The 24,946-nt window shown below is 44.0% G+C and overlaps 1 protein-coding gene across 1 annotated transcript in view; it reads left to right on the top strand.

Moving 5' to 3' along the window:
* GPC4 (glypican 4) overlaps positions 1 to 24,946 on the top strand; it is a 106,872-nt gene that overhangs the window by 67,689 nt on the left and 14,237 nt on the right. The window contains exons 2-3 of the mRNA XM_045996015.1: positions 4,290 to 4,448; positions 18,565 to 18,956. Coding sequence (XP_045851971.1) covers positions 4,290 to 4,448; positions 18,565 to 18,956 — 551 coding nt within the window. The remainder of the gene's footprint in view (positions 1 to 4,289; positions 4,449 to 18,564; positions 18,957 to 24,946) is intronic.

Below are 24,946 nucleotides of genomic sequence, written 5' to 3'. Positions count from 1 at the left end.
GTATCACCAGCTTTAGAAAGATGATCTCTAGAAAGAATAGGTATTTGTCTTTCAGATGCAGCATTTTAGGAGCAGTCATGGACAAAGAGAATGTCTTTAAAATAATACATATGCCCTTTTAATATAAACCATTTTGGGCACTTAAAGTAGAAATATTCAAGTTCAAGATCAAGAGTGCTCTTCCAACAGAGCCAGCCAGGTGACCCAGAAATAGTCAAGTTTTATTGATTTATTTTTAAAGATTTATTTCTTTCTTTAAGCGTGGGCTACTATGTGGAGGTTGGGGTGGCTAGGGGCAGAAAGAGCGAGGATCCCAAGCAGACTCTGCACTGAGCATGGAGCTTCAGACGGGGCTCGATCCCATGACCCCGAGATCGCAACCCGAGCTGAAACCAAGAGTGGGACGCTTGACCGACTGTGCCACCCAGACACCATGATGTTCTAAAAACCAAATGAGTGGTTTTAGTTCTTACCAGAATGTGGAGCTCGGATTCCATTTTCAAGTGCACCAAGACTGACCCACCCACCACTTCCTCCTTGTGCTTCCCATCAACCAAAAGCGGTTGCGGCACCAAGCCCCCAGTAGCCTACGCATGTCTAGGGATTTAATTCACAAGTGTGTCTCAGACTGCGTTTGTCTCAGGCAGGGCTTTGGGCAGGGATGTCAGATAACATGTTCAAGTAATGCTTTTTAGAAATACAGACCGAAGAAGTGGTGTGTTCGAGGCTACATGGGCAAAAGTGGCCTGTTGGAGTGGGCTTCTGGAAACCAAGAGGAAGATGACTTTTCCAGAGGCAACATTAGCCAAGTGTCTACCCTGTTGTCATCCTTTACACAAGGCAAGCCTTTTCCCATTAGACAATGTCTTCCTGGAAAGACCTTCTATCTGAAATGAATGCGGACTCTCTTTTATTAGGTATTGCCAAAACAAACATGGACCCCAGTGTTCTGGTATCATCCAGTAGGTCCTGCTAAGGGCCCCTGATGGCAAGATTTTATTTATTTATTTGTGAGAGAGAGCATGCACACAAGCGTGGAGTGGGAGAGGGACAAGCAGACCCTGTCTCCAGAGTGCAGAGACTGACGTGGGACTCAATCCTACAGCCCCAAGATCGGATGGTCAGAAATCAAGAGTCGGCCACCCAACTGACTGAGCCACCCAGGCGCCCTGATACGCCGGACCTTTTAGATGCTCTGCTGTATACATGTGTCTGTGGAAATGGCAGGTTACTGGTAACTTTTATTGCCATTAGACATTTTTGAAAGGTATCTTCTTAGTGTAAAATTCCTATGGGTCAGTTTATACCCATCAATGTCTAGCACCTTCTTAAGTATAGAAAATTATTCTTTCCCACTGTCTGAATTTTTTGGCTTCAGGTTGTGTGTGTGTGTGTGTGTGTCCGTGTGTCTCCGTGTGTGTTATGCATTAGGGGTGGGAAGAAGGTGTACTTTTCCTTGGGTTTAGAAACCTATTTTGATAGCATTCATGAAGTGGCCCCTCGGTTTATTATATGTGTGAACCCTGTTAAGATTCGGTGAACGGGGGCGCCTGGGTGGCTCAGTGGGTTAAGCCGCTGCCTTCGGCTCAGGTCATGATCTTGGGGTCCTGGGATCGAGTCCCGCATCGGGCTCTCTGCTCAGCAGGGGCCTGCTTCCCTCTCTCTCTCTCTGCCTGCCTCTCTACTTGTGATCTCTCTCTGTCAAATAAATAAAATCTTTAAAAAAAAACACTGGCCCAGAAAGCATTCTCTTTGAAAAAAAAAAAAAAAAAAAAGATTCGGTGAACGTAGATTATTTTCCAAACTCATGAATTGTTTTGCCTTGGAAATTCCTTGTGTATCCCCATGGAATCTTTGCAGGCGTTCGAAAACCAGCATGTGATGAATTTTAGCCTGTGACAAACTTAAGAAGTAGCTGCTCCCTTAACTATAATTCATTTAAATAGCCCTGCAGTGTCTTAAGCTCTCACTCTGAGCATTCCAATTAGTTTTCTGTGTGGAGTGTGAGTTTGATGGATTATTTAACCCAACTATAGCAAGTTGGGGTCCTTCATTATTATTTCACATGTCAAGACCGTGTTGGGGGAAATCCTCAACCCTGAAACCTGGAGACGACTGGATAGCTCTCTGTTAATTATGTGCCTCGGTACCAAGGGCCTGCTGTGAACTTGTTAAGGCAGGGAAGAGGGAGTTTTGTTTTTGGTTGTAACAAAGGTGTTTGCAGAAAACCGAGCCTTAGCAACCTGCTTCTTTGGCTAATGAGATCTGAGACACTCTGCAGCTTCACAACTCCTAAACTCTTATACCCGATCTTACCCCCCGTCCCCTGCCCTTTTTTGGTTAGATTGATCTGTTGACCAAGAGTTTCAAGAATGCCAAAAGAGAGTTTCTGCACTTTCTGGATGAGGAAGTTGTTTGAAGATTGTTTCCCTCCACCTTTTCCTAAATCGTCCTTGATTATTGTAACCACCCCCCCCTTTTTGTGTAGCAGCAATATTCTCCCTACTTTTTAATTGTCGAGAAAGAAAGATGATCAGGCACACGTATGATTATGTAATTATTTGCATACATGCCATAGACAGTCCTAGTTTAGTCAGATTAAGTTGCTTAAGTCCCTTTCATCTGCAGTGCCCCACCTCTCCAAAGCCACTGTGGTATCTATCTTAGGTCAAGGTTATTCTTCGAAACACAGTCAGCCAAGAACCAGCAATGGTCAGCTCGTGGGCCAGTTCATTTCCTTGACTGGTGGTGGTTGAGTGGCCCCTCATTCTCCAACCCTTTTTATTTATTGCATCCACTTATGGGAGACAGGTGCATGTATCTTCAACATACTCAGTTCCTGAGTTCCTAAGATCTTGATTCGTTTTCAGACCCTTTGTCTTGCGTGGACCGTGGATGGCAATAGCAGAAGGGCCAATGGCAGTAAGTCCTTGTAAACGTCTGTAAAAATTAGATCACACCAGTTCATGGCGGTGTGGCTCGAGGGGTAAGAACTGTTGGGGGGCAGGTTTCAGTGGCACCCCATCTCTTGGGCATTGTGAGGGAGAAGTATGGTCTCCGCAAAGCACAGTTGTGTTCTGTGGCAGGAGGAACAAAGTGCGGGTGAACTTTGGGATCTAAAAACAAAACAAAAAAAGCCCTCCATACCTTCCTGTCCTAACCAGAAGCAGCATGTAGTTGGTGTAGAGGGAGGGAGATACCTTGTGGGTCGAGCTGCTGCGGAGTGATGCATCTTACGGCATTTCTCTTGACTCCTAGGACTACATCACTGCCTGAAGATGACATTTATTGGAAGCCATTAGTCTATACTGGGATGATTGGGCACGTATCCCGGTATTATAAGGTCAGATGGTGTCTGACAACTGCACAGGAGGTGCTGAACGAGAAAATCTGAAATTTAAGGGTCATTTGCCGTTACCCTTTGTGACTTACCATAGCCTGAAATTACCCAGTGTGAACTCCCATTGTTTCCTTTTGGCCAACAACCTCTTGAGATCTACTTGCCCCTTTGCTTCCCCACAGTATAACTACCGCTGGTGTGTTCGCTCATCATGTATTTGGCTGTCATGTATTTTATTTTATTTTTAAATTTTATTTATTAGAGGAGGGAAGTACAGGGGGAGAGAGAGAGTGAGAAGCAGGCTCCCCTGCTGAGCAAGGAGCCCAGTGCAGGACTCAGTCTCAGGACCTGGGATCATGACCTGAGCCAAAAGCAGACACTTAACCCACTGAGCCACCCAGGCGCCCCTGACATGTACTTTACAGATCGTTCTTCATTAAGGGTACCCTCTCTTGGAATGTAAACTCCCAAAAGCTAGAAAAACTTACGTGTCATTTGTATGACTTGTACAGTATTTAGCATAAAATCTTGAATGATTTCTTTAATAAAAAAAGAAAAAAAAAGTCTGGGTTGATCTTGAATGATAGTGTTTGTTGGCCACACTGATTTTCCTGTAGTGTAGCATTCTTCTTGATTCACACGTTCTTTTGTCTATTGTAGGTGGCTTTGTTATTTTATTTTAGCTTTCCCATAAGGGAATGGGGTGCTTTTAGTCTATTTATCCCCCAACATGGGGCTTGAACCCACGACCCTGAGAACAGGAGTTGCATGCTCTACCCGACTGAGCCTGCTAACTATCTCGATGTATTTAGTTTTCGTAAAACTTTTCAGATTCACACGATGCCTAGGCTTTTGCAGGAAAGGCATGTGTGCACTAAAGCCAAACTCTTCCCTTTTGGACTTAATGAAGGATGATGGAGATTGATAGTCCTACAATTTTATCTTTCAGGTGATCATTTGAAGATCTGTCCCCAGGGCTATACCTGCTGCTCTCAGGAGATGGAGGAGAAATACAGCCTGCAAAGTAAAGATGATTTCAAAAATGTGGTCAGCGAACATTGCAATCAATTGCAAGCCGTCTTTGCTTCCCGTTACAAGAAGTTTGACGGTAGGTATGGGAACTTTGGCCCCAAGTAAGCAGCAGTACATTCTTTGTCCTTGAATCCGTTTGACACCTTTTCTGCAAGTCATGGTTCGGAGGCGACAGTTCAGTTTCCGCGACTGCTTTTTCGGAACTCCCAAGACTTTCTCCTTGTTGGATCCTAGGGCCAGTTAGCCTTCCAGCTTCGCTGCTGGGATCCTTCTGAATGCACTAGAATCTGTATGGTAGGCATTATGGAAATATGGTTGCAAGGAGCCAAAAAAGAGATTGAAGTAGTTTAATTTAAGGGCTTTCATTTATTTTCTTGGGTGAACACAAAATAGTGCTGTTGACGCAAGTCACTTAAAAAAAAAAAATCTCCCTAATAAAAAGCAGGCAGTCATCTGAAGACTTAGAATAAGCATAGAGATTCTGCAGATGCTGGACTTCAAATTAAATTGCAAACTGGATTTCCCAGAGATAACTAGAATTCCTAGAAGCCCCGTAGAACACAGATAGAGTTAAAACTCAGCTCTTGAGCTGGCATGCAGCAGTGACCCAGGAGTAGCTACTATATTTATAATTGTTGTTAAGCTGGGCTTCATCCCTTAGCTGGCACTTTGGCTTAGTCTATCCATGTAAAGCCACGACCAAACCCATTTCAGTCCCCTGTGCCAAACATGAGTTCTCATACGCACGCTGTCTTCTAACAGTGAAGAAATAGCCCATCTGAGCCAAATGAGAGGCACGTCAATCATGTCGGAAGCAATGTTACAGATGATAGACTTGAAAAACTCTGGAGTATGGGTCCGAAACACCTCAGGATTCTCTTCTCTGCTGCTCTTCACTCGGTTTGAAGATTGTTATGAAGTAGATTTAATTTTAATAGGAATGATTTCCTTTGTGCCTGTTTTAAAGGCCATTCTAATTACATAGTACCTTTGAAGCATGCTTTTCTTGACATTATGTGTGGTTAAGAAGTACAAGGCAAATTTTCGAGATGTGAAATGTCTTTGAGTATTTCTGCAAAGGACTTGTTACCATGGTGAGAAGTTGGACTAAATTAGATTTATATAGCTGATAAGGCAGTCCCCAGCTAAAGAACAGGTTGTATTTCAAATATTGACTTTTGAGATTCGTTATTTGAAACTTATAACCTATTTAATAGGTGTTAGGTTCCCAGGCTAGGCCAAGAGAGCATATTGAGTTTGTAATGTAGTTGAAAAAGTTTTCTCTATGTAGCGTGTCATTTATCTTGCCCATTTTGCCACCAGTTACCATGCAAAATTGTATTCAGTCTTGATTTTATGACCTCCTTTTCCTGGATGGATGAAAATGTTCTATGTGTCTATATATACTGTTTATCAGTCCACACCCCCCCCACACATGTGCTGTAACTATTAAAAGTACTTAACAACATGTTAACACCATGCAACGATGGGTGTTATTGTCAAAAGACATCATTAGGCCACCTCTGTCTCTTTTGGTCACTAAACTGTTAGTGTTATTATTAAAAAGGCTGGTGATTTGCTTGACTCTGGCATTTCTCATTCAAGACAGTAACCTTATCATTTTCTTTTACTTTGAGGTGAATACTTAGATAATCAGATGGCCATCTTTGAAAACTTGAGATGCTGAAATACAAAAATGACCCCTTGGGGTTTAATAAGGGCATTTAGATGGGGAAAAGTCCTGCTCTTCACAAATGGTTGGCCCGTTGGTAGCATGATGGAGTGGAGATCAAGCTGTTTTCAAGTTCTGCCACCTCTGAGTGGCCCTATTTCCTGTTAGACATGTTTCCTCCTGGTGCGGAGCCCATGGACATTGTGACCTCTCCCGCCTAAGGGCCTGCTGCTTAAGCTATTCTTTCTCCTTCCCACTCCCCATGGTTTTATAGCATTACTCCTATGATTCCAGTGTGTAGTTTTTAAAAAGCCATACAGAGAAACACTATCAGTAAGTGCTAACATATGTTTTTTTAAAACGGACGGAAAAACAGTTTCTCTGGCCTTTCCCTACCAGGTTTCACATTCAATAAATGTGTTAACACTGTTTCTTTCTCAGTTTCAAAACTGGTCATGAAAATTGATTATGAAACTTTAGTTTGTTTCTTCTGACTTCAAATTAAAACGTGGCGTAGACAATAAAGGTAGTGAGCACAGAGTAAATTTCTTTTGAAGGAATAGGAGTTGAAATGTGTTTGGTCTGGAGATTGGAACAGAGCTGGGATGCGTTGCCTGTTTCCTTCCAACCAGGTTTTCTGGGATAATTGAAAGCTTTTGTATGGTAAAACCCTAGTTGACTGGTATCCAACAAACCATAATCCTCAAGTGGGCACCACGTCTGTTGACTGATTTTTACGGGTGGCAGTTGGGACCCGTCAGCACGCCTCATGCCTAAAGAGGAGGTTGAGTGAAATTGTATAGGGACTGTCTTGATGCTCAGAAATCCAAGGGCAGGGTGCTTGGTCCAAGTATGGTCCAGGCCATTGTAAAGGACAAGCCCGAGGTTATTGATGTGAATGAAAGAGAGGAGGTTGGGCCGAGCAACAAGATGGCCACTGGAGAACCAAGCTGGGGTGGCTAGGTGGCAGGAAGAAGGCTGACAAGTCTTGAGGAAATAGGAGAGGGACACAGGGAAACCTACAAGGTCAGGCAACTTGAGAAGAGCATCTTTTGCCATCTCGAAGCTTATGGTATAAATTTGAAGTGGTGACCCTGAGCCCAGGCAACTTTCTCTACCATCAAAGCTCAAGTCCTGTTGATGAGATACCACTTCTTTCTATGGCCAGAACAGGTTATTTATTTATTCGAGAGAGCGTGCACACAACAAGCGGTGGGTGAGGGCAGGGGCAGAGGGAGAGGGAGAAGCAGCAGGATCCCAGGAGCCCGAGATCATGACCTGAGCTGAAGGCAGACACTTAACCAACTGAGCCACCCAGGTGCCCGTTAGAAACTTTCCAACAAAAATAAGGTTCATAGGCTTTTAGCAGGTCAACCTTCTTTAACTAGAAACCATCCCATTATCTCAAATTTCTGTCATTCTTCCTCAAGGAGCTCCAGAGTTCAAGTGCCAGTCTTGGCGTTTTGGAGCCAGTTCCCTTGTCTCTAAAGGCTTTCTTTTGTTCTACGTGTTTAATTTCTTTTGTACATGTTTAATTTTTTCTTGTTTTCCCATCTAAAGAGATTATACACTCTGTAAATCTATTTTTAAGTTATAAACTGTGTGCATGCATGTGTTTTCAGACCTGGCTAAAGTACAGAAGCATACTTCCTGAGGCAGCATCCCTCCCCACCGGAATTCTCAGGATTCTCCTATTCTAAACTTGTAGATCTGAGATTAAGGCCTCACCTCTTTATTTTTCTACACTGTAATCTCCCTTATGTACACTTAACCTGAGGAAGTTCCATCCCAGAAGTGTACTCTCCTAGGCTAGAGACCTAGAGCCAGAAAGGGAAGTGGTAGAGCTAGCTGCTCCCCCTCTTGGTGGGTTCTGGGAAAAAAAAATTTTTTTCCCTTTTTTTTTTTTTTGGAAGTAGAACTGCTAATTAACATAGCTGAATGGGTTGTCTCATGAATATGCTAATCAGATGCTCAGTTCAGGGGGCTTTGAAAGAATTGCCGGGCAAAGGAGTAGAAATAATAGAAGTGGGGGCATAATCCGTGTTTTAGGACCACAACATAAAGGCCCACCCCAAAATGCCGCGTTTTGTGAGAGACTAGTTGCTTTTAAAAGAAGCATAGTTCAATCAAACAACCCAAATAGATTAAAAAGATTAGAGCTGCCATGTTAAATATATCTCTGAATCACATCGTAAAAATGAAGTAACAAGTATGAAAATACATTTTTGCTTCACTTCCTGAATCAAATGGTTTGCATGCTGAAGAAATCTGAAGGAAATGGAGATGTCTGAGGCCAGTCCATTGCAAAAAGTGTTGATTCCTCATTTTAGGGAACAAATGTAGTAACTTTAGGAAGCAGAGCTCATTGAATTGTCAGCCTGGTTCTGTTGTGAACCCACTGTGACCCACGGCAATTAACTGGGTCTCAGTTTTCCCATCCATAAAATGAGGGGGTTGAGCTCGATGCTCTCTATAAAGACCCTTTCAGTTCTAAAAATTCTGTGAATCTTCTAAGCATGTGACTGGACCAGCTGCTTTAGTGAAAGGTCTCACAAGATGTTAATTAGCCGCCTGTCTGCTACCCTCTATTTTCCTGCTATCATTTCTTAACTCTGCTACTTTCCCCAGGTCTTTGAAAACCCTCCCATGAGCCTGAAGCTTGTTAACTCGAATAATAGTAGAAATTTTCTGAATTAGCTTAAAACGCACATAAAAGAAATAATTGTCTGACCCATCTATCTGTACGGGCCAAGTGTAAATCAAAGTGGCCACCCTTCCCTTAAGCCCTCAAGCCCCCTTGTTTTCTATCATTTCACAAAGGCAAGACGCGTCGCACTTTGCAGATTTAGCCAAATCTGTGTTTTAATCACTGACTGGAAATTTCCCAGAGTTCACAGCGGCCAGCCCTTCATTAGGCCGGTTGGGAAATGAGCGACCAGTGCGGAGGCGCAGGGAGCTAACGGAATTAGCATTCACAGGCCCGTGAAAGCATGACCTCAGTGGGAGGAAGCTGGCCACTCACCTTAAAAGGCAAATGTGCCCGACTAAGCTTCGTGGCCATTAGCTAGGCTGAAATTTCTGGAATTTTCCTGACCTCTGACCTTCACTATTTCTTCAGCTATGCCCTTTTATTCTTGTGCTCTGCACCTCCATGTCAACTGTCTAAAGACCCCCAGGGGAGGTCTTTATGTTTATTAAAAAGCAAGTCTTAAATATCCTCCAAAATAAACATGTAGTAGGAATGTAGAACATACATACATCCTAGGGGTGACTTTTAATTTTTTTTAAATTTTAAAAAATTTTTTTAAAGATTTTATTTATTATTTATTTGACAGACAGAGATCACAAGTAGGCGGAGAGATGAAGAAGGGAAGCAGGCTCCCTACCGAGCAGAGAGCCAGACTCGGGGCTCGATCCCAGGAACCTGGAATCATGACCTGAGTCAGAGGCAGAGACTTTAACCCACCGAGCCACCCAGGCACCTCTAAAATTTTTTTTAACTTTGTTTTTTCAGTGTTCCAAAATTAATTGTTTATGCATCCCACCCAGTGCTCCATGCAGTACATGCCCTCCTTAATACCCACCACCAGGGTCCCCCAACCCCCACCCCCCCTCCCCTCCAAAACCCTAAGTTTGTTTCTCTGAGTCCACAGTCTCTCATGGTTTATCTCCCCCTCTGATTTCCCCCAACTCACTTCTTTTCTCCATCTCCCTATGTTCTCCATGCTATTCCTTATGCTCCACAAGTAAGTGAAACCAGATGATAATTGACTCTCTCGGCTTGACTTACTTCATAATCTCCTCCAGTCCCGTCCATGTTGCTACAAAAGTTGGTATTCATCCTTTCTGATGGAGGCATAATACTCCATTGTGTATATGTACCACATCTTCCTTATCCATTCGTCCGTTGAAGGGCATCTTGGTTCTTTCCACAGTTTAGTGACTGTGGCCATTGCTGCTATAAACACTGGGGTACAGATGGCCCTTCTTTTCACTATATCTGTGTCTTTGATGTGGGGTGACTTTAATCCTCACCTCAGATTTGATCCATTCAGTTGTTTTAAAAAAAAAGTGTTGCTTTTTTGGGGCACCTGGGTGGCTCAGTGGGTTAAGCCTCTGCCTTCAGCTCGGGTCATGATCTCAGGATCCTGGGATCGAGCCCCACGTCCGGCTCTTTGCTCGGCAGGGAGTCTGCTTACCTCTCTCTCTCTGCCTGCCTCTCTGCCTACTTGTGATCTCTCTCTGTCAAATAAATAAATAAAATCTTTAAAAAAAAAAGTGTTGCTTTTTTAAACCTCTGCTGTAGTGCAGTGGACAGCATTTCATGGGACAATATCTTGGAATTGAAGAGAGAGAGACAGAGACACATGCCAGGCCTTCTTGCCATCCTGCAAATGTTGCGCTCTTTCCAGATCCTAATGCGGGGGTCTTTAATTTATGCCAGGCATTTTTTGGCTAACTTTTGATAATCTCTCTGTGAAACTTGATGAAAGAGCCACTGGCAGCTTACTGTAATCAAATCAAGAGCTCAGACAAAACACACACATTTCCGTATTGACAAAGGTTTTCTGCACTTTGGGTTGTTATCTGAAGTTTCACCAATTGTGGCGCTAGTGTTGGCTATCTCGCCGGGCTGAGAAGGCTGGTGAGGCTCGAAGGGAGCCCCGAGCCCCAGCGCTGTGGGCCTCTGCTGTTAGCTTTGACTTCTTAAGGAGTCACAGCATCAGCAAGAGGCATCTCATCTGTTTGGAGGCAAGTAAATAAAATGGAAGAGCGTCAGCTGAAAGCCTTTTATCTACTTTGTTGGTTCACTGCGCTTTGAGCCTGGGAGTGGAGAACGCTGTTGTTCCTCTCTGCCCACCTCCTTCTCTGTGTCTGTCTGGCCAGGAAAAGGGCGTATTTGATCTAGCACTGCCTCCCAACTGATTGACGGGGGGAATTCTCCAGCCAGCCGGGCCTTCCTTGTTTATTGTCCCAGCCCATCTCCATCCCCCTCCCCTGGAAAGAATAGGCAAAGCCATCGAAACTCTCAAAATAAATAAGACTCAGAGTGTTACGTGGGCACACCTTTTCCAGAGGTCAGTGTGTCAGAAGTCTTGAAAACATTCATACCCTTTGAGTTAGTCATTCTACTTTTTGGTACTTATCTCAAAGAAAGAAAGATTTCTGTGCCAGCATGTTCATCAGGGCATTACTTCCAGTAATGACAAACAGGAAATCTGTCTAAATGTCCCATGATGGCTCTAGCCCATCCACATGGTGTCAGGTACATGCAGTTGTTACCAGTGAGGTTTCTGAAGGATCTTTAATCACACAGGAAACACTAAGCTCACGGCGTCACCCGAGGACGGGGTATAGATCCGATCCGATCTCAAGCCTGTAAAAATACATATCTTCATAGGAAGAAGAGAATTCGATACAGTATCATTGTTATGCTTTAGTAGTGGGGTTGTTGGCAGTATGTTTATATTTTCTTTGTATCTCGCCAGACTTTTTAAATTGCTGCAATTTGAATGGGATGTATTTTTTTTTAAAGATTTTATTTATTTATTTGACAGAGAGAGATCACAAGTAGATAGAGAGGCAGGCAGAGACAGAGAGAGGGAAGCAGGCTCCCTGCTGAGCAGAGAGCCCGATGCAGGGCTCGATCCCAGGACCCTGAGATCATGACCTGAGCCGAAGGCAGCGGCTTAACCCACTGAGCCACCCAGGCACCCCTGAATGGGATGTATTTTTTAATGAAAAAATGTAAGAAGTGCTTTGGTGGCATTTTAAGAAAATATTTGGGTGGGTTTTTTTTTTTTTTTTTTTTTTTGCCCCCTAACGTATCACACTGGTCTCTATAGACCATATGTAGATGGAAAGATGCATGGAAACCTCCAGCAATTAAGTTAAACGAATGGAATGAGGGAAATAAAGTACTTTGTGAATACATGAGGGTACAGTATTTTTGTGGTTATAAAATGTCACTGAAAAATTTGGGTGAACAATTTTGAGAAACATTTGTTGAAAAAATTACTCCAGGTCCTGTAACACCTGTTATATTTACGTCAACATTGTATTTGCCTTGTCTTTTTTGTGCAGGTAGATGCAAATTGGAATACTAACAGATTACAGTTACCTTGTGTCCCAGTTTTCCTCTTGATAATAGGTCATGAGCACCTAGACCATATTAGAAGGTTTCTGTGGGAGGTTGTAGAATAGATCCACATAATTAGTATAGGGAACCTCTGGGCTGGCTGCTCCAGCCTCCTGGCTTCCTTAACTTCTGAAGTCAGCCTCCTCTGGGCACCTGAGTGAGAACGAGTACGTGTGTCAAAGGGAACTGGCTAGCTGGTGCAGGGTGTACCCTTGGTACGGATGACATGGGGTTCAGGAGAAGGCTTAAGAGCTGTGACCCCATGTCTCTGGCTACAGTAGCATGAGACGGGTGCCACGGGAGATACCATAAGGACCTTTAGCATTCAGAATGGATTACCCAAGAAAATGAACCTTGCGGACCTTCACAGCCCCCCGTGAAAACTGCAGTTGGCCGTCGCGCTGTCATCCTAGGGGAGGTCTGTGGATGTGCGATCAGTTGACGAGCATTAGTCAAGTATGTGTCTTTTTAGTACATTGTGCCCTAGCAGGCACTTTGGAGGGAGTAAGATCATGCCAAGACAGAGGAAAGTGCCTGCCGGAAACTTAAGCAGACATTTCCGAAAAAGCAAAGCAAAGGGGGAAGATTATCAGAGACCAAAGTGTGCGTCTCTTTGCGTTTCATTTCAGTCGGTAAGATGCTTGTTTCATTTCCTTTTTCTCTTTCATTCGTAGATGCTTACGTTAGCCATTCTTGTGAGATCTCTGGTGAAGGGGTGACTAGAACTCGAGTTTTCTTAACAGGGAGAAAAGTATGATTTGTAGCGCTTACAAGGAGGCTGCTTTTCTCAGGAATTTTGTCGAGGTGGTAACTTACTGTTCGCACGCCATGCCAGGGCTGTGAAGTACAGTCTTTACAGTAAAGGGGAAATTAATCCTTCGACAGAAAAGGAGGTTTCCTAATAATATAAATACAAGGTGGCAATTTATAACACGCAGCCAAGTGGATTGAGTAGAAAGGGCTTCCACTCTCTTAAGGTCGTGGGTTAGTTCTAGAACGTTTTCTAACTCATTAATCAATAGCCAGTCGATTGTTTATAATGGAGTAACTAATGGTGTTTAATAGCAGAACTGGGGTCTTTTGACCTCTGTCAAGAATTTTCAATGTTTGGGGGCGCCTGGGTGGCTCAGTGGATTGGGCCGCTGCCTTCGGCTCGGGTCATGATCTCGGGGTCCTGGGATCGAGTCCCGCGTCGGGCTCTCTGCTCCGCGGGGAGCCTGCTTCCTCCTCTCTCTCTGCCTGCCTCTCTGCCTGCTTGTGATCTCTCTCTCTGTCAAATAAATAAATAAAATCTTTAAAAAAAAAAAAAAAAAAAAAAAAAAGAATTTTCAATGTTTATTTGATATAAGACAAGTGGCCGGGGATAGAGAAGAACGGGATGTTCCTCTTTGTTTTAAAAGACAGGATATTTGTGTAGAAAACTTTTATATGGAAAAGGCGACCTTTCATTCTAGTGTTTCCCATGTTAAACCGATACTGCTGACATTCAGAATAATCCATTTTAGAGCTGGAAAATACTTTCAGTCCCGTAGCTCAGCCCTTGTACTGAGCGGACTTCGGGCAGATGAAATGCGTGGGGGAGGTTTGGGGGTTGACCTGCCGCTTCATTCTTAATTTTCCTTTCCCCGATTCTTTGCTTAACCTTTAACCCTGATCTGTGTTTATATATGTGTGATACTCTCTTTTAATATAAAGCCTCTCCCATGGGCTGAGGTCCCTCCCTTCGGTGTCTTTCCCTTGGTGGTTGCTGCCACCTTTGCAGATGTCGGGGACATTTCAGCACATTGGAAGCTGGAGCCATTAAGCATTTCCTTTACCTAAATTGCTCCCAGTTTTATAAGGCCTTGGGTCTTCTTAACTGACCTCCAGCAGCTTTGGCTTAATTTATGTTCCCCGAGCTGGATAATATTCGACTCTGCCAAGAAGGATAAAAACCAGCCTTAAGAGGTTTTTAAAGTGACTATAGATAGGAAGAAACCCTAAAGGTGACAATAAGACCACTTCGCTGATTATAAGTAGTACCATTTATTGGGGATCTCTGGCATGCGGGGCATTATCCATGAGGTGAGCAGTAACAGCCTCATGTTATGGGTGAGGCCCAAGAAAATCAGTGAAGTTAGATCTTCCGTCCATTCAAGGCCACACAGCTCATAAGTGAGGGATCCCACGCTTTGCCCGTGTTTCACCCCGTTTCGATATGCAGCATGTTACAGTGTTTGTATTTAGTGCTCACCCATGAGTCCTGGGAGTAGCAGTTGCTTGATCCTTAGAATGTAAACACTTAAGCTGTAAGCGGAAGGAGAAATACACCCTGATCACCTTTGACACTCTGTCTTTCACATATCTGTAGCATCCCTTGAAACAGACTCCCTCCCTGGTATTTTCCATGAATACAAGCAGTTGTCACAAGGGAGATCTAATCCCTGATGATCTAAGCTTCTGATGGTTGTGGAGTCCTGAGTACACTGCTCTGGCTGATCCTCTCTTAGCCACCAAGTGTCTTATAACTGGCTTCAGGCATAATGATTAAGAAGGAGTTAGTGCTAGGTGTCTGGGGCCTCTACAGTTGTTCAGTTAAGACCAGACCCTAATCCTGAATTCTGAATAATGGGGGAGAAAAGTGAAGATGAGTGATACAGTGATTAGTGATGTTGCTACTGATGGCTGGGGACCAGGACCGGGACCCGAATGTCTAATTCTGCTCTATTCCTCATTGAGAAGGAGGTGTCCTAGTAGGAAAGGAGGAGTTATATATGAACATGTGGAAGCTCGTCGTTTGATAGGAGGAGCTCCCCTACCCCTACCCCCTTTTCTCCTTTTTTCTCATTACAGCAAATCATTATGCTTTGGGTGATATTGGACCTAACCGGTATGGATTTTGGGATTTAAATCATGTCTGCCATCCTTACACGGTATTTGGGGCAAAAGGTATAGATCAAATAGTCTCATTTAACAGGGTCAGTAAGAATAAGTCTAAAGAGAAGGGAGTTTGGGTCCTTTAGGTCCCTTGGCTTTTGTTCTGTTAACTTCCGTAGGCAAAAGAGATATTTTAAATGAAGGATTAAGGATTTTATAGGTGCTTTAAAAGTCTCTGCACGTAAAAGCACGTGTGGGGGGTTGGCGGTAGAGTAAAGGTGAGTTGGATGAATGAAATAAGTCTTCTCGGGAATGTTGATTACAGTCTGATTGGGCAAGAAGGTTAAGATGCATGATACAACTGTGTGCTTTGATTTGAGCCCGCAATAGCCACTCAGTACGTACTTGTCAAATTGTGTGGCCATTAGGAGGCATTCGTGGATCAGATTTTAACTTGTTATGTCAATTTTATAGAATTTTTGCATATAGCCCACTCAAACAATATTTGTATTTGCAATTATATGGCTATACTAAAGCGTCTTAAAGTGGATCAGAAAAGAAATCAGTGTTCTGAACAATCAAGAGAATTAGAGCATGTATGTAGCACCAAGTTAACTCCTGTTTAAATGAACATCACGCACGGCACACACGCAGTTCCTCGTGCATGCACACACCCTTCCTAGACAGAATTTGAGTCATGGGAAACAGAACAAGTTCCGTGGTGGTACTGGACAGAGAACATGCTGGTTTGAAATCCGTTCTCTTAATTAGATCACTTCTCTTACACTCCAAAGCAGCTACGTTACACAGAGTAACAACCAACCCATGGGTTCTTGATCTCAATGAGGTACTCCAAGACTTTCATTTTTCTTTTCCCCATCACATGCTCAGTGTCTTGGCATTTCTTTGACCTGAAGCCCTTTGGAGCCTGAACAATGAACTCTGACACTCTACAGCTGTTTTAAATTAAAACACCTCTGAAATGCCTCCCTGCCCCCACCCTTAAAAGCTATACAACTGTGGGTGCCATTCCCTAGCCATGCAAGTGTGTATTCAGAGTTCCTTATTAACATGAGTCATCAAAGCACAAGGCAAATAATTTCCAACATCCTACTTCTACCCTAAGTGATTATATTTTATGAGCAATATAATAAAAATCCAATGTTAGGGAAGGACCTGTGGTCGCCTTTGGAATCCTCTTCTGGATTTTGAAATACTAATTGCAGGTGATTGAAACAGGCTCGCGGATAGATCTCAGTGACCAGCCTTTCGTTTCCCAGCGTGTGCGAGCTACGTGTGCAGCCTCCCAGACGCATACTGACATGGCTCGGCGTACCTTCTTTATCGGGTCCCCAGTGAACCAGCAGCTAGGGCAGGGCTGCTAGGGAATTGAGCAAGGTATGGGAAGCAACCCCAATACCCCCCAGCTTTGAATTCTAGGAAAGTGCTACCTGCCATCTGGACACTTAGTTGAGAGACTTCCGTAGAAGGAAATGTATCCCCCTCACCCCCAAAATTATAAATCACACCCAAGAATGCAAGAAAAAGATGGAAAAAACCCAAGTCATTGGAAAGACGTTTTCCTCTAATTAAAACGCTTAACCCGTATGCTTCATATTCAGCACAGCCCTGAGCTGGTGCTGATTGCTGTTGAGGGGTGAAATGGGACACGTTTCCTTGGCTAGAACAACAGTTCTCAAACATTAGGGGAACCAGAGTCCCAGATGGCTGGGCTCCATGCCCGGGGTCTCTGATCTGGTGGGATTAGGGTGGGGCCCGAGAACTTGCATTTCTAACAAGGGCCCTGATGTGCTGTTGCTGGTGGCCTGTCGTGGGACCACACTTGAGAATCACTTGGGATTCTGGAGAGAATTAGAGGCCTCTCAGGTACCTGATTTGAGTAATGCTTTTCGTATGGTTCCCCTAGCTCCTTGTGTACTTTCTGGTCTTCTTCCAGGGAGAGACCTTGGGTAAAAATGCCAGGCTGTGCTTGTAACAGAGGTGAGGAGTTGGACTTGCGCGCCTCTCCTCAGGTCCCCCCCCCCCCCGCCCCTTTTTTAGCTCTTCAGAGGGAATCCATTTTTCCTCTCCTCCCACAGACAAAACACACATAGTTTGGGAAAGTGGAACCCAGAAGACGGTGGCCTCGCGGGCTCAAGCCACCATATGGTAGTGACTGGGGGCCCAAGTATGGAAGCTCTTGGAAGTACGCAGAGTCATCCACATCCCTTCCAAAAGACTTACAGTGTTTCTGGAGCAGGTTTTGAGAGACTACTGGAAAGTAGTTTTCAGCCTCTCGTTTGCCTGCCGGACGTGAGAAGATAATGGATAATGGCTTTCCTGCGCTATTGCATTTCGAGAAGATTGCTAATGTTCTTCTGGCTTCAAAGGAGACGCCAGATTTTTTTCTTCTACTCCATGTTCTCTTGGAGGCACTTTCTTAATGCGGTCCTTATATTTCGCTTTAGTATTTATTACATTCCCTGCTTGTAAACTTAATATCGTGAAGTGTTTATTTTTATACCAGCCATAGATTCGTTAAGAATGATCGTTACAGATACACCATTAGCGCTTTCCTTCTTTGAACTGCCTCACAAAAGCTTCAGGAAAAACTAATTTGCCCTTCGTACTTAAGAGATTAAAATCTTTCAGCTCTCAGGCCAGAAAGTTAATGTGGAATAACCAGGTATTCTTACGTATTTTTCTCAGTTATTGTCCTGTTGCTCTGTAAATACGCGAAATCTGTGGTTGAGTCTGCTAGGCATTGCATGTCTCTCTCCCTCCTCTCCCCTCTCTCCCCCTTTTTCTCTCTCTCCCCCCAACAAAGAATCTCATGATATTACCATATGAATCCTTTAAGAACCCATGTTCAACTTGGATACCCCAATTTGTGCTAATGTCACAGGGAACACCTGAGAACTTCTTTTCAGAAAACCTCAGCACTAGCTTTTGTGGTATTTCATTATGTTTCTTGGCCTCCAGCATGTACTAGGCAGTGTTCTTGCATGTCACGTAGATGTAAGGAGAAAAGAAAAAAAAATGGGTCCGAGTAAAACAACATGTTTTGAAAATACCTGTCCGGGTGTCAGGTTTCAGTTAGGAGGCATCATTAGCTTCGGTTTTGATTCTTGCAGTAGAAAGTTCTGGCAGGCCTCATGTTTTAGATCTCATGTACCCATTTTTATCCAGCTCTTTATTTACCTTGTGACTGAACAAGAGCTGTGTGTGTGTGTGTGTACATGCATGTGTGCGTATTTTATATCGACTCCTGAGAAGTTGTTGGACTAAAATAATTATTTTCCCCCTCTCTTAGGTGTAAAAACGTGTACATGACTTTGTGGCTTGTGACCTGGATTTCCTTTCACTGACATGAAAAGAAATCCACCTTATATATGAGTGTGTTTTCCAATTTCATTTTGTCATTTTTTTCCCCCAGCTTTCAGACTGACCTGAGAGACAAACACTTTGTTACTTAATTACTGAACATCTTTTCTTCCTTTTTTTCTTTTTTTGTTTTGTCTTTAGAATTCTTCAAAGAGCTACTGGAAAATGCAGAGAAATCCCTGAATGACATGTTCGTGAAGACCTATGGCCGCTTATACATGCAAAATTCTGAGCTATTTAAAGATCTCTTTGGAGAGCTGAAGCGCTACTACGTGGCGGGAAGCGTGAACCTGGAAGAAATGCTAAGTGACTTCTGGGCTCGCCTTCTGGAGCGGATGTTCCGCCTCGTGAACTCCCAGTACCACTTCACAGACGAGTATCTGGAGTGCGTGAGCAAGTACACGGAGCAGCTGAAGCCCTTCGGAGACGTCCCTCGGAAACTGAAGCTGCAGGTTACGCGTGCGTTTGTTGCCGCCCGTACTTTTGCTCAAGGCTTAGCAGTCGCTAGAGATGTAGTGAGCAAAGTCTCCGTGGTAAGTGCGAACTGCATCCCACGCCTTTGTTTCTGTTGTTTCATTTCAAAAGAAAGTTTGGGGGGCACCTAGGGGGGGCATTCCGTTGGGCATCAGACTTTTGATTTTGGCTCAGGTCATGCTCTCCAGGCCACAGGTTGGAGCCCTGGATCAGGCTCCACGCTCAGCAGGGCATCTGCATGGGGTTCTCTCCCTCCTTTGTCCGTCTTGCTTGTGCTCTCTCTTTGTTTCTCTCTCAAATAAATAAGTTTAAAAAGAGAAAGTTTGGGAGGTTGGAAAATCAATAGAATTCCATGGGCTGGATAACCATTTTCTCCTGTTCTGCTCTCTTCTTTCTCTTGGCCTTTCCCTCACACACTTTGTTCTGATACAGGTCCATCCTGGAGTTAGGGACCGTGCTGTGATGAACACCATCCCATAACGTCATTCTTTCCAGTGCTTTCTCTGCTAGCGATTCTTGGAAGCAGCATGCATGTTCACTTTGGAACCTTAATTTTCCAAAGTGGGTTTAGCATGGCCGTGCTCTTCAGCTCCTGCTCTCCTTCCCCTCCAGAGAAAGAAGCAGGCGTCCTCCGTGTTTGTTTGTTTGCTTTGAGTGACTGGGTTTGGGGCCCCCGCCTTATAGTCTAGAGCCGTATCGAACGTCCGTTAGTATGGGTTTCCTTGTTTTAAGGTGTACCTAGTGCTCTTTAGAAGGCAGAGCTTTTGATGACGGTTAGTGGGTGCCCCGTGCTCTCGACTTGCGGCTTTGTTTATATAAAGGGTTACCAATGGACCGAATGAAATTGTACTGTGTAGGCAAGAGCAGGTTCAATGAGGCGCATTTCCCTCATTTGTAAAGTGAAAGAACTAGACAGTGTTCTCTGAAGCCAGCTAAGGAGGGCTTTCAGGGGCCTCCTTCCAGAGACGAGAGGCAAGGGAGACGGGGGGGAGCCTTCCCGTAACAGAGACTCCGCCTCTGTGCCTTTCCCTCCTAGCTGCACCGGAGAAGCTTTGCTTTTCTCGCTTTTCAAAGTAGAGGGTGGTTTTATTTTGTTTTGTTTTTAAGATGTTATTTATTTTGAGAGAGTGTGAGAAATCAAGCAGGGGGAGGGAGAGAGACTCTAGACCAGACTCCCTGCGAGTGTGGAGCCCGGCACAGGGCTCGATCTCACCACCCTGAGATCATGACCTGAGCCCAGATCAAGAATTGGACACTTAACTGCTTGAGCCACCCAGGTGCCCCTCAAAGTAGAGTTTTGAGCAAGATTTCAAGGGAGGAAAAGTTCTCCCTGCTTCCCCAGAAAAAAAATGAAATTCAAAAACTTCCTGAAGACCTTTCTTCCTCTACCCTTCCGTGAGTTGATACCAGCAAAGAAACAGTCATCTGGGGCAGGTTACCTTAGGAAGACTGATCTTGGTGCTGTTACATTTCAGCCCTCAAAGGAAAAGCCAGATTGTAATCTCTTCGCTCAAAAACTTGCAGACGAAGGACAAGCAGCTCCTTGTTTTGAGGCCTGAAGGGAGTGGTCAGACAACTGGAATATCACTCTGATGGCCTATGAGAGAGTTCGTTTAGAGTTCGGGTGACCATGGAATGTATGGTCCAAACCAGGATGCTTGCTGTCTAAACTGCAAGGTGCTTATTAGCAGTCCCGCCAAAACAGCACGTGCTGCTACATTTGAAGGAACCAGGGCTGCCTTGAGCAGACCAGGCTTCCGGGTTATCCTAGTTAGAGGGGAAACTTCGAGGTTAGCCCAGTGAAGGTGAGATTCTAAAGAATCGTGTACCGTCAGAAGTAGGTGTTTCTAGGATGTTCCATCCCAGGACTGGGTGAGAAAGGAGGCTTAGCTGATTGGTCGCCTTCATTCTAGCAGGTCTGTGTATTCCCTCTCATCTCCAGGCACCTGAACTCTCAGGGAACGGCAGTTCTTTCCAACATGTTCTTGTTGACTTCCTTTTCCTCCTGATACTCTCCTTATAAATGGTGGGTGAGAGCAAGTCGCCGGCGGGGGCGAGGGGAGCGGTGATGGTTGTAATTAAAGGAATAATCTGATTCCTGAACTTCGGCCAACCTCAGCAGTCATGAATCTTCCAGATGCTCATCTCAGAGCCCTGAAACAAGGCGCAGTTATTTACCTGGTAGCTCACCTAACACACCAACAAGTCCTTCTGTTCATCCTCAGCTGAACAGGCAGGGAGGCAGGGCTGTGTGTGCTTTGAATGAGAGTGTGTGTGTGTGTGTGTGTGTGTGTGTGCATGCAGACACTTGAGCCAACGAGAAAGGCATGAAGTAGAACGTCCTTTGCAAGCATCTGAAAAATGGTTGCTTTCCATTAGCCATCCCTCTTTCAATTCTTGGGAAGAGGAGACCAAGCCAGCAGAAGTCTGGTTCACTTCACTTTGCTAGGAGCCCCCGTCAGAGAGCTGAGGTTCCAGAAGCTCCAGCTCATGCTAGAAGGCAGTAGATGAAACAAGGAAGTGATTTAGAGACCCTTCGTTGCAGGTTTATTTATTTTTATTTTATTTTTTAAAGATTTTATTTATTAGAGAGAGCGAGCATGAGAGGTGGGAGATCAGAGGGAGAAACAGACCCCCTGACTCCAGGATCATGACCTGAGCCGAAGGCAGTCACTCAACCAACTGAGCCACTCAGGTCCCCTCACTGCAGATTTAGAAAGTCAAGGGCTTAGAAGGCTTGATGTTGTCCATCCTACCCCACCTCCCAGGGTAGGGAGAAGGGAGCAGTTGTGGCTTCCCCGTGTCCCATTCTTCTTGACATGGTTCTCAGAATTCATGGTGGGAAACCCGTAAGTTTGGCTTTTGTATGTAAGATTCAAACCCCCTTAACTATACAATAAAGAGTATGTGACTCAGAACAAAAGAGTCACAATTTCTGGTGTTTTTTCTGGTATGAATTTTTTTTTTTTTGCAAGAGATTTCCTGTGTACCTTAGTATTGTTAAGTTGTTTGAGAAAGTTCCTTTCTAAATATAACCCCAAATTTGCTTCAGAATTGATCTGTAGTCTATGTTCATTGTATTTTCTCATATCTGCGTAAGAGATGTTTGCGTAGTTACATGAGAATACGATGAATACAAGCTATAAGCCTTAATTTACTTGGAGTAAACATTGCTTGCCAATTGTTTAGTTAAAAATACTCTTTTATGTCTACTCGAAAAGTTGAATTTGTAACTGGAAACTTTTTAGTACTATTTTGCTTCCCTACTGAGCTGCTGCTAGAGTTAAGGACTAATTTGAAAGCAAACCGTCCAACTAAGTTGGGTCATGCTATCTAAATGACACAAGGATAAGATACTCAGGCATTAGGTCAATTTCTAAAGGAGTTAAAACACAAATTATTGAAAAATCTCTCGTCTATGCAATGTTTCTGGCTAGAATTACATAAGGACCTCTTGGATATTTGAGAAAATACTTACTAACGTTAATTTCTGGAGTATGACTACCAAATAGATTTTAATTTAAGATACAGTGGTATGGGGAAGACAGTAAATGATCCGACTATCAAAACCTTATTTCAAGTTGTGCATGTTGGAAACAAAGTCTGCAGTTGCTGTCCAAGGGTTGTCTGCAGGCAGGACTGGAGCAACTCAAGAACTGGACATTCCTTCTTTTGGTGTCAAGTAGAATGAAGTACCTTGGGCTTGGAAAAGACCAGTCAGAGTGGAGAACGTTAAAGACAGTCACCTCACCCGCCTCATCTACAAAGATGTCTCTGAAAGTCAAGTATGAGAAGCACTGGGTCTTGGGTGTAGTTACCGCATACTTAACTCAGACATGTTCCCACTTTCTCTTTGGAAGTGGATGCCCTGTTTTTCCAGCTTACTTTTGCCACACAAGGGTTGTAGTTAAATGCTGAGCAATGACTTGATTATCACTAAGCCTTTTAAAGGCCATTAGCACCAGTAAGTTAAGCTTAACTTCAAGGGAGAGTCATGGCTCAGTCCAAGTATCCTTGCCTTGCTTCAGATTTTTTGGGCCCAAACATGGAGTGACTGCAGCTTACTCCACTGAGCTCTACCATTGCAACTACAGAAAAGTCCTTTTAATGAGCAACAAATGGTTCAAGAGCACCCTGGCACTCTACGTCTCTGTATGACTTAGCCCTGCGTTATTTGCCATGGTTCACGATGCAGTGCGTATTTACCTGCTGTAGCAGCAGTTTTGCCTCGAAGGGTGAAGTCTGTTGTGGTCGTTGAAGAATGCACGAGTGGTTCCATGCACCATGAAAATGAATAGCTCCTGTGCCAAAGAGACTTGCATTCTCATGGTTTCAGTGAACATTGACATAATGGGACTATGTCTACACCCCCACCCCAAACTCCAGGGGCTATAATTAGAAAGCAGTTCCTTACCATTGTGATGTCTAAATGATTGTCCTGCCTCGAGAACAATTTCCATTCCCCCCGCCAGCCGCCCTTTGATCCCGACTGTTCACAGTGCCCCAACACCTACAAGAGTACTGCACAAGTTATTTTGCCATTTCCTGCATCATTATGAATGTAAATTGTAATAAAGTTCTATCCAAAAAGCTTTTAAGAAGCTGGGTGTAGACGCTTGTTCAACCCTGAGTATTTGTTTACACTCACAACCTTAGACAACCAGAAGAGGAAGGTGGGACTCTGACTGATAGTGGGGAGGAAGTGGGGGCCGGGAGGACCCTGTGGAAAGGGTTAAGGACTTGAGACAGCATGCTCTCAGGACAAAAATCTCTGCAGGGAGGTTAATATAAGGATTCTTCTGTTTTATCTACAGCACATGGACAAATACTCCTGAACGGGCCCTGGTTTGTTCCACATACTTTTTTATGTCTTTAAAATTCTGTTATCAGGGCACTAGGAACATCTCATCCTTCTTTCTTCATGTGTGTGCAGCGAATTCAAACTGGGAAGCTGTTGGGGCACATGGGTGGCTCAGTCAGTTAAGCATCTGGTTAAGCCTCTGCCTTTGGCTCAGGTCAGGATCCCAGGGTCCTGGGATCGAGCCCCGCTTCGGGCTCCCTGTTCGGTGGGAAACCTGCTTCTCCCTCTCCCTCTGCCTGCTCGCTTGCTCACTCTTTCTCTGTCTCGCTCTCAAATAAATAAATAACATCTTAAAAAAAAAAAAAAACAAAATCCTAGGAAGTTGTTGAATAAACGCATCACATCTCACAGCATGTTTGGGTTCCCTATCTTTTTTTTCCCCATAATTTTGGGAAATATTTTCCCTTATTTTTATTGGGTGCTAAATCTAGGTCTTTTTTGTTTGTTTGGTGCGATTGACTTTGCAGACCAAAAAAATGTTGCAGCAAACGTATGTTAGGGACTGGAATAAACTAAAAGGAAATGTGTTTTTAACTTGAGTGCAGCGTGTTGACCGCCGTCCCTGCGCAGTGTGGCTTAGGGCTCGTTCGGAATGACCGAAATGAACAACAGGCCGTACGAAGACGTCTTCTCCAGCAGTTTCCTTTTCCAGGCCGCTTGCAGTAGTTTTCAATGTGGTGGTTGGAAAATGCAGGTTATTGAGTAAAAAGTCTCAATCTATATTAAAAGTCTTTGGGACTTTGGGAAAAAGTCTTTGGGAAGGAAACTTTTCTGCAGAAATGGTGTGCAGATGTCAATGTCAGATGTATATTGGGGGGCAGGAATGAGTGTCTTACAAAAGGGAAATGAGGATTCTTCCCTCTGCACCCCCCACACTCCTACTGACTTTTTTTTTTTTTTAACCATGAAACACGGACAGCCTCCTAAAATCATAAGGCACTTTAATGTTTAGAAGGACCTTGATCCGTCTTGCAGGATTTTAGAAGACTTGGAGATTGGCTGTTAATATCTTGTCATTATGGGTCAGTAACTCAGATAGATTTTGATTTGAGGACATAGAGAAGTATTGAGTCCAGAGGATATCCTGTTTCCACCGTACTGTCCCCCCAAACTAAACAAGTGAAACCACTTCATTCTTACATAAATAATGTCAAACCCCTTTTCTTACATAACACCCCACTTTTTAGT

This window comes from Meles meles, chromosome X (assembly GCF_922984935.1).
Source record: "Meles meles chromosome X, mMelMel3.1 paternal haplotype, whole genome shotgun sequence".
Lineage (NCBI taxonomy): Eukaryota > Metazoa > Chordata > Mammalia > Carnivora > Mustelidae > Meles > Meles meles.
The sequence above is the reverse complement of the archived record's forward strand: the minus strand, read 5'-3'. Positions and strand labels throughout refer to the sequence as shown.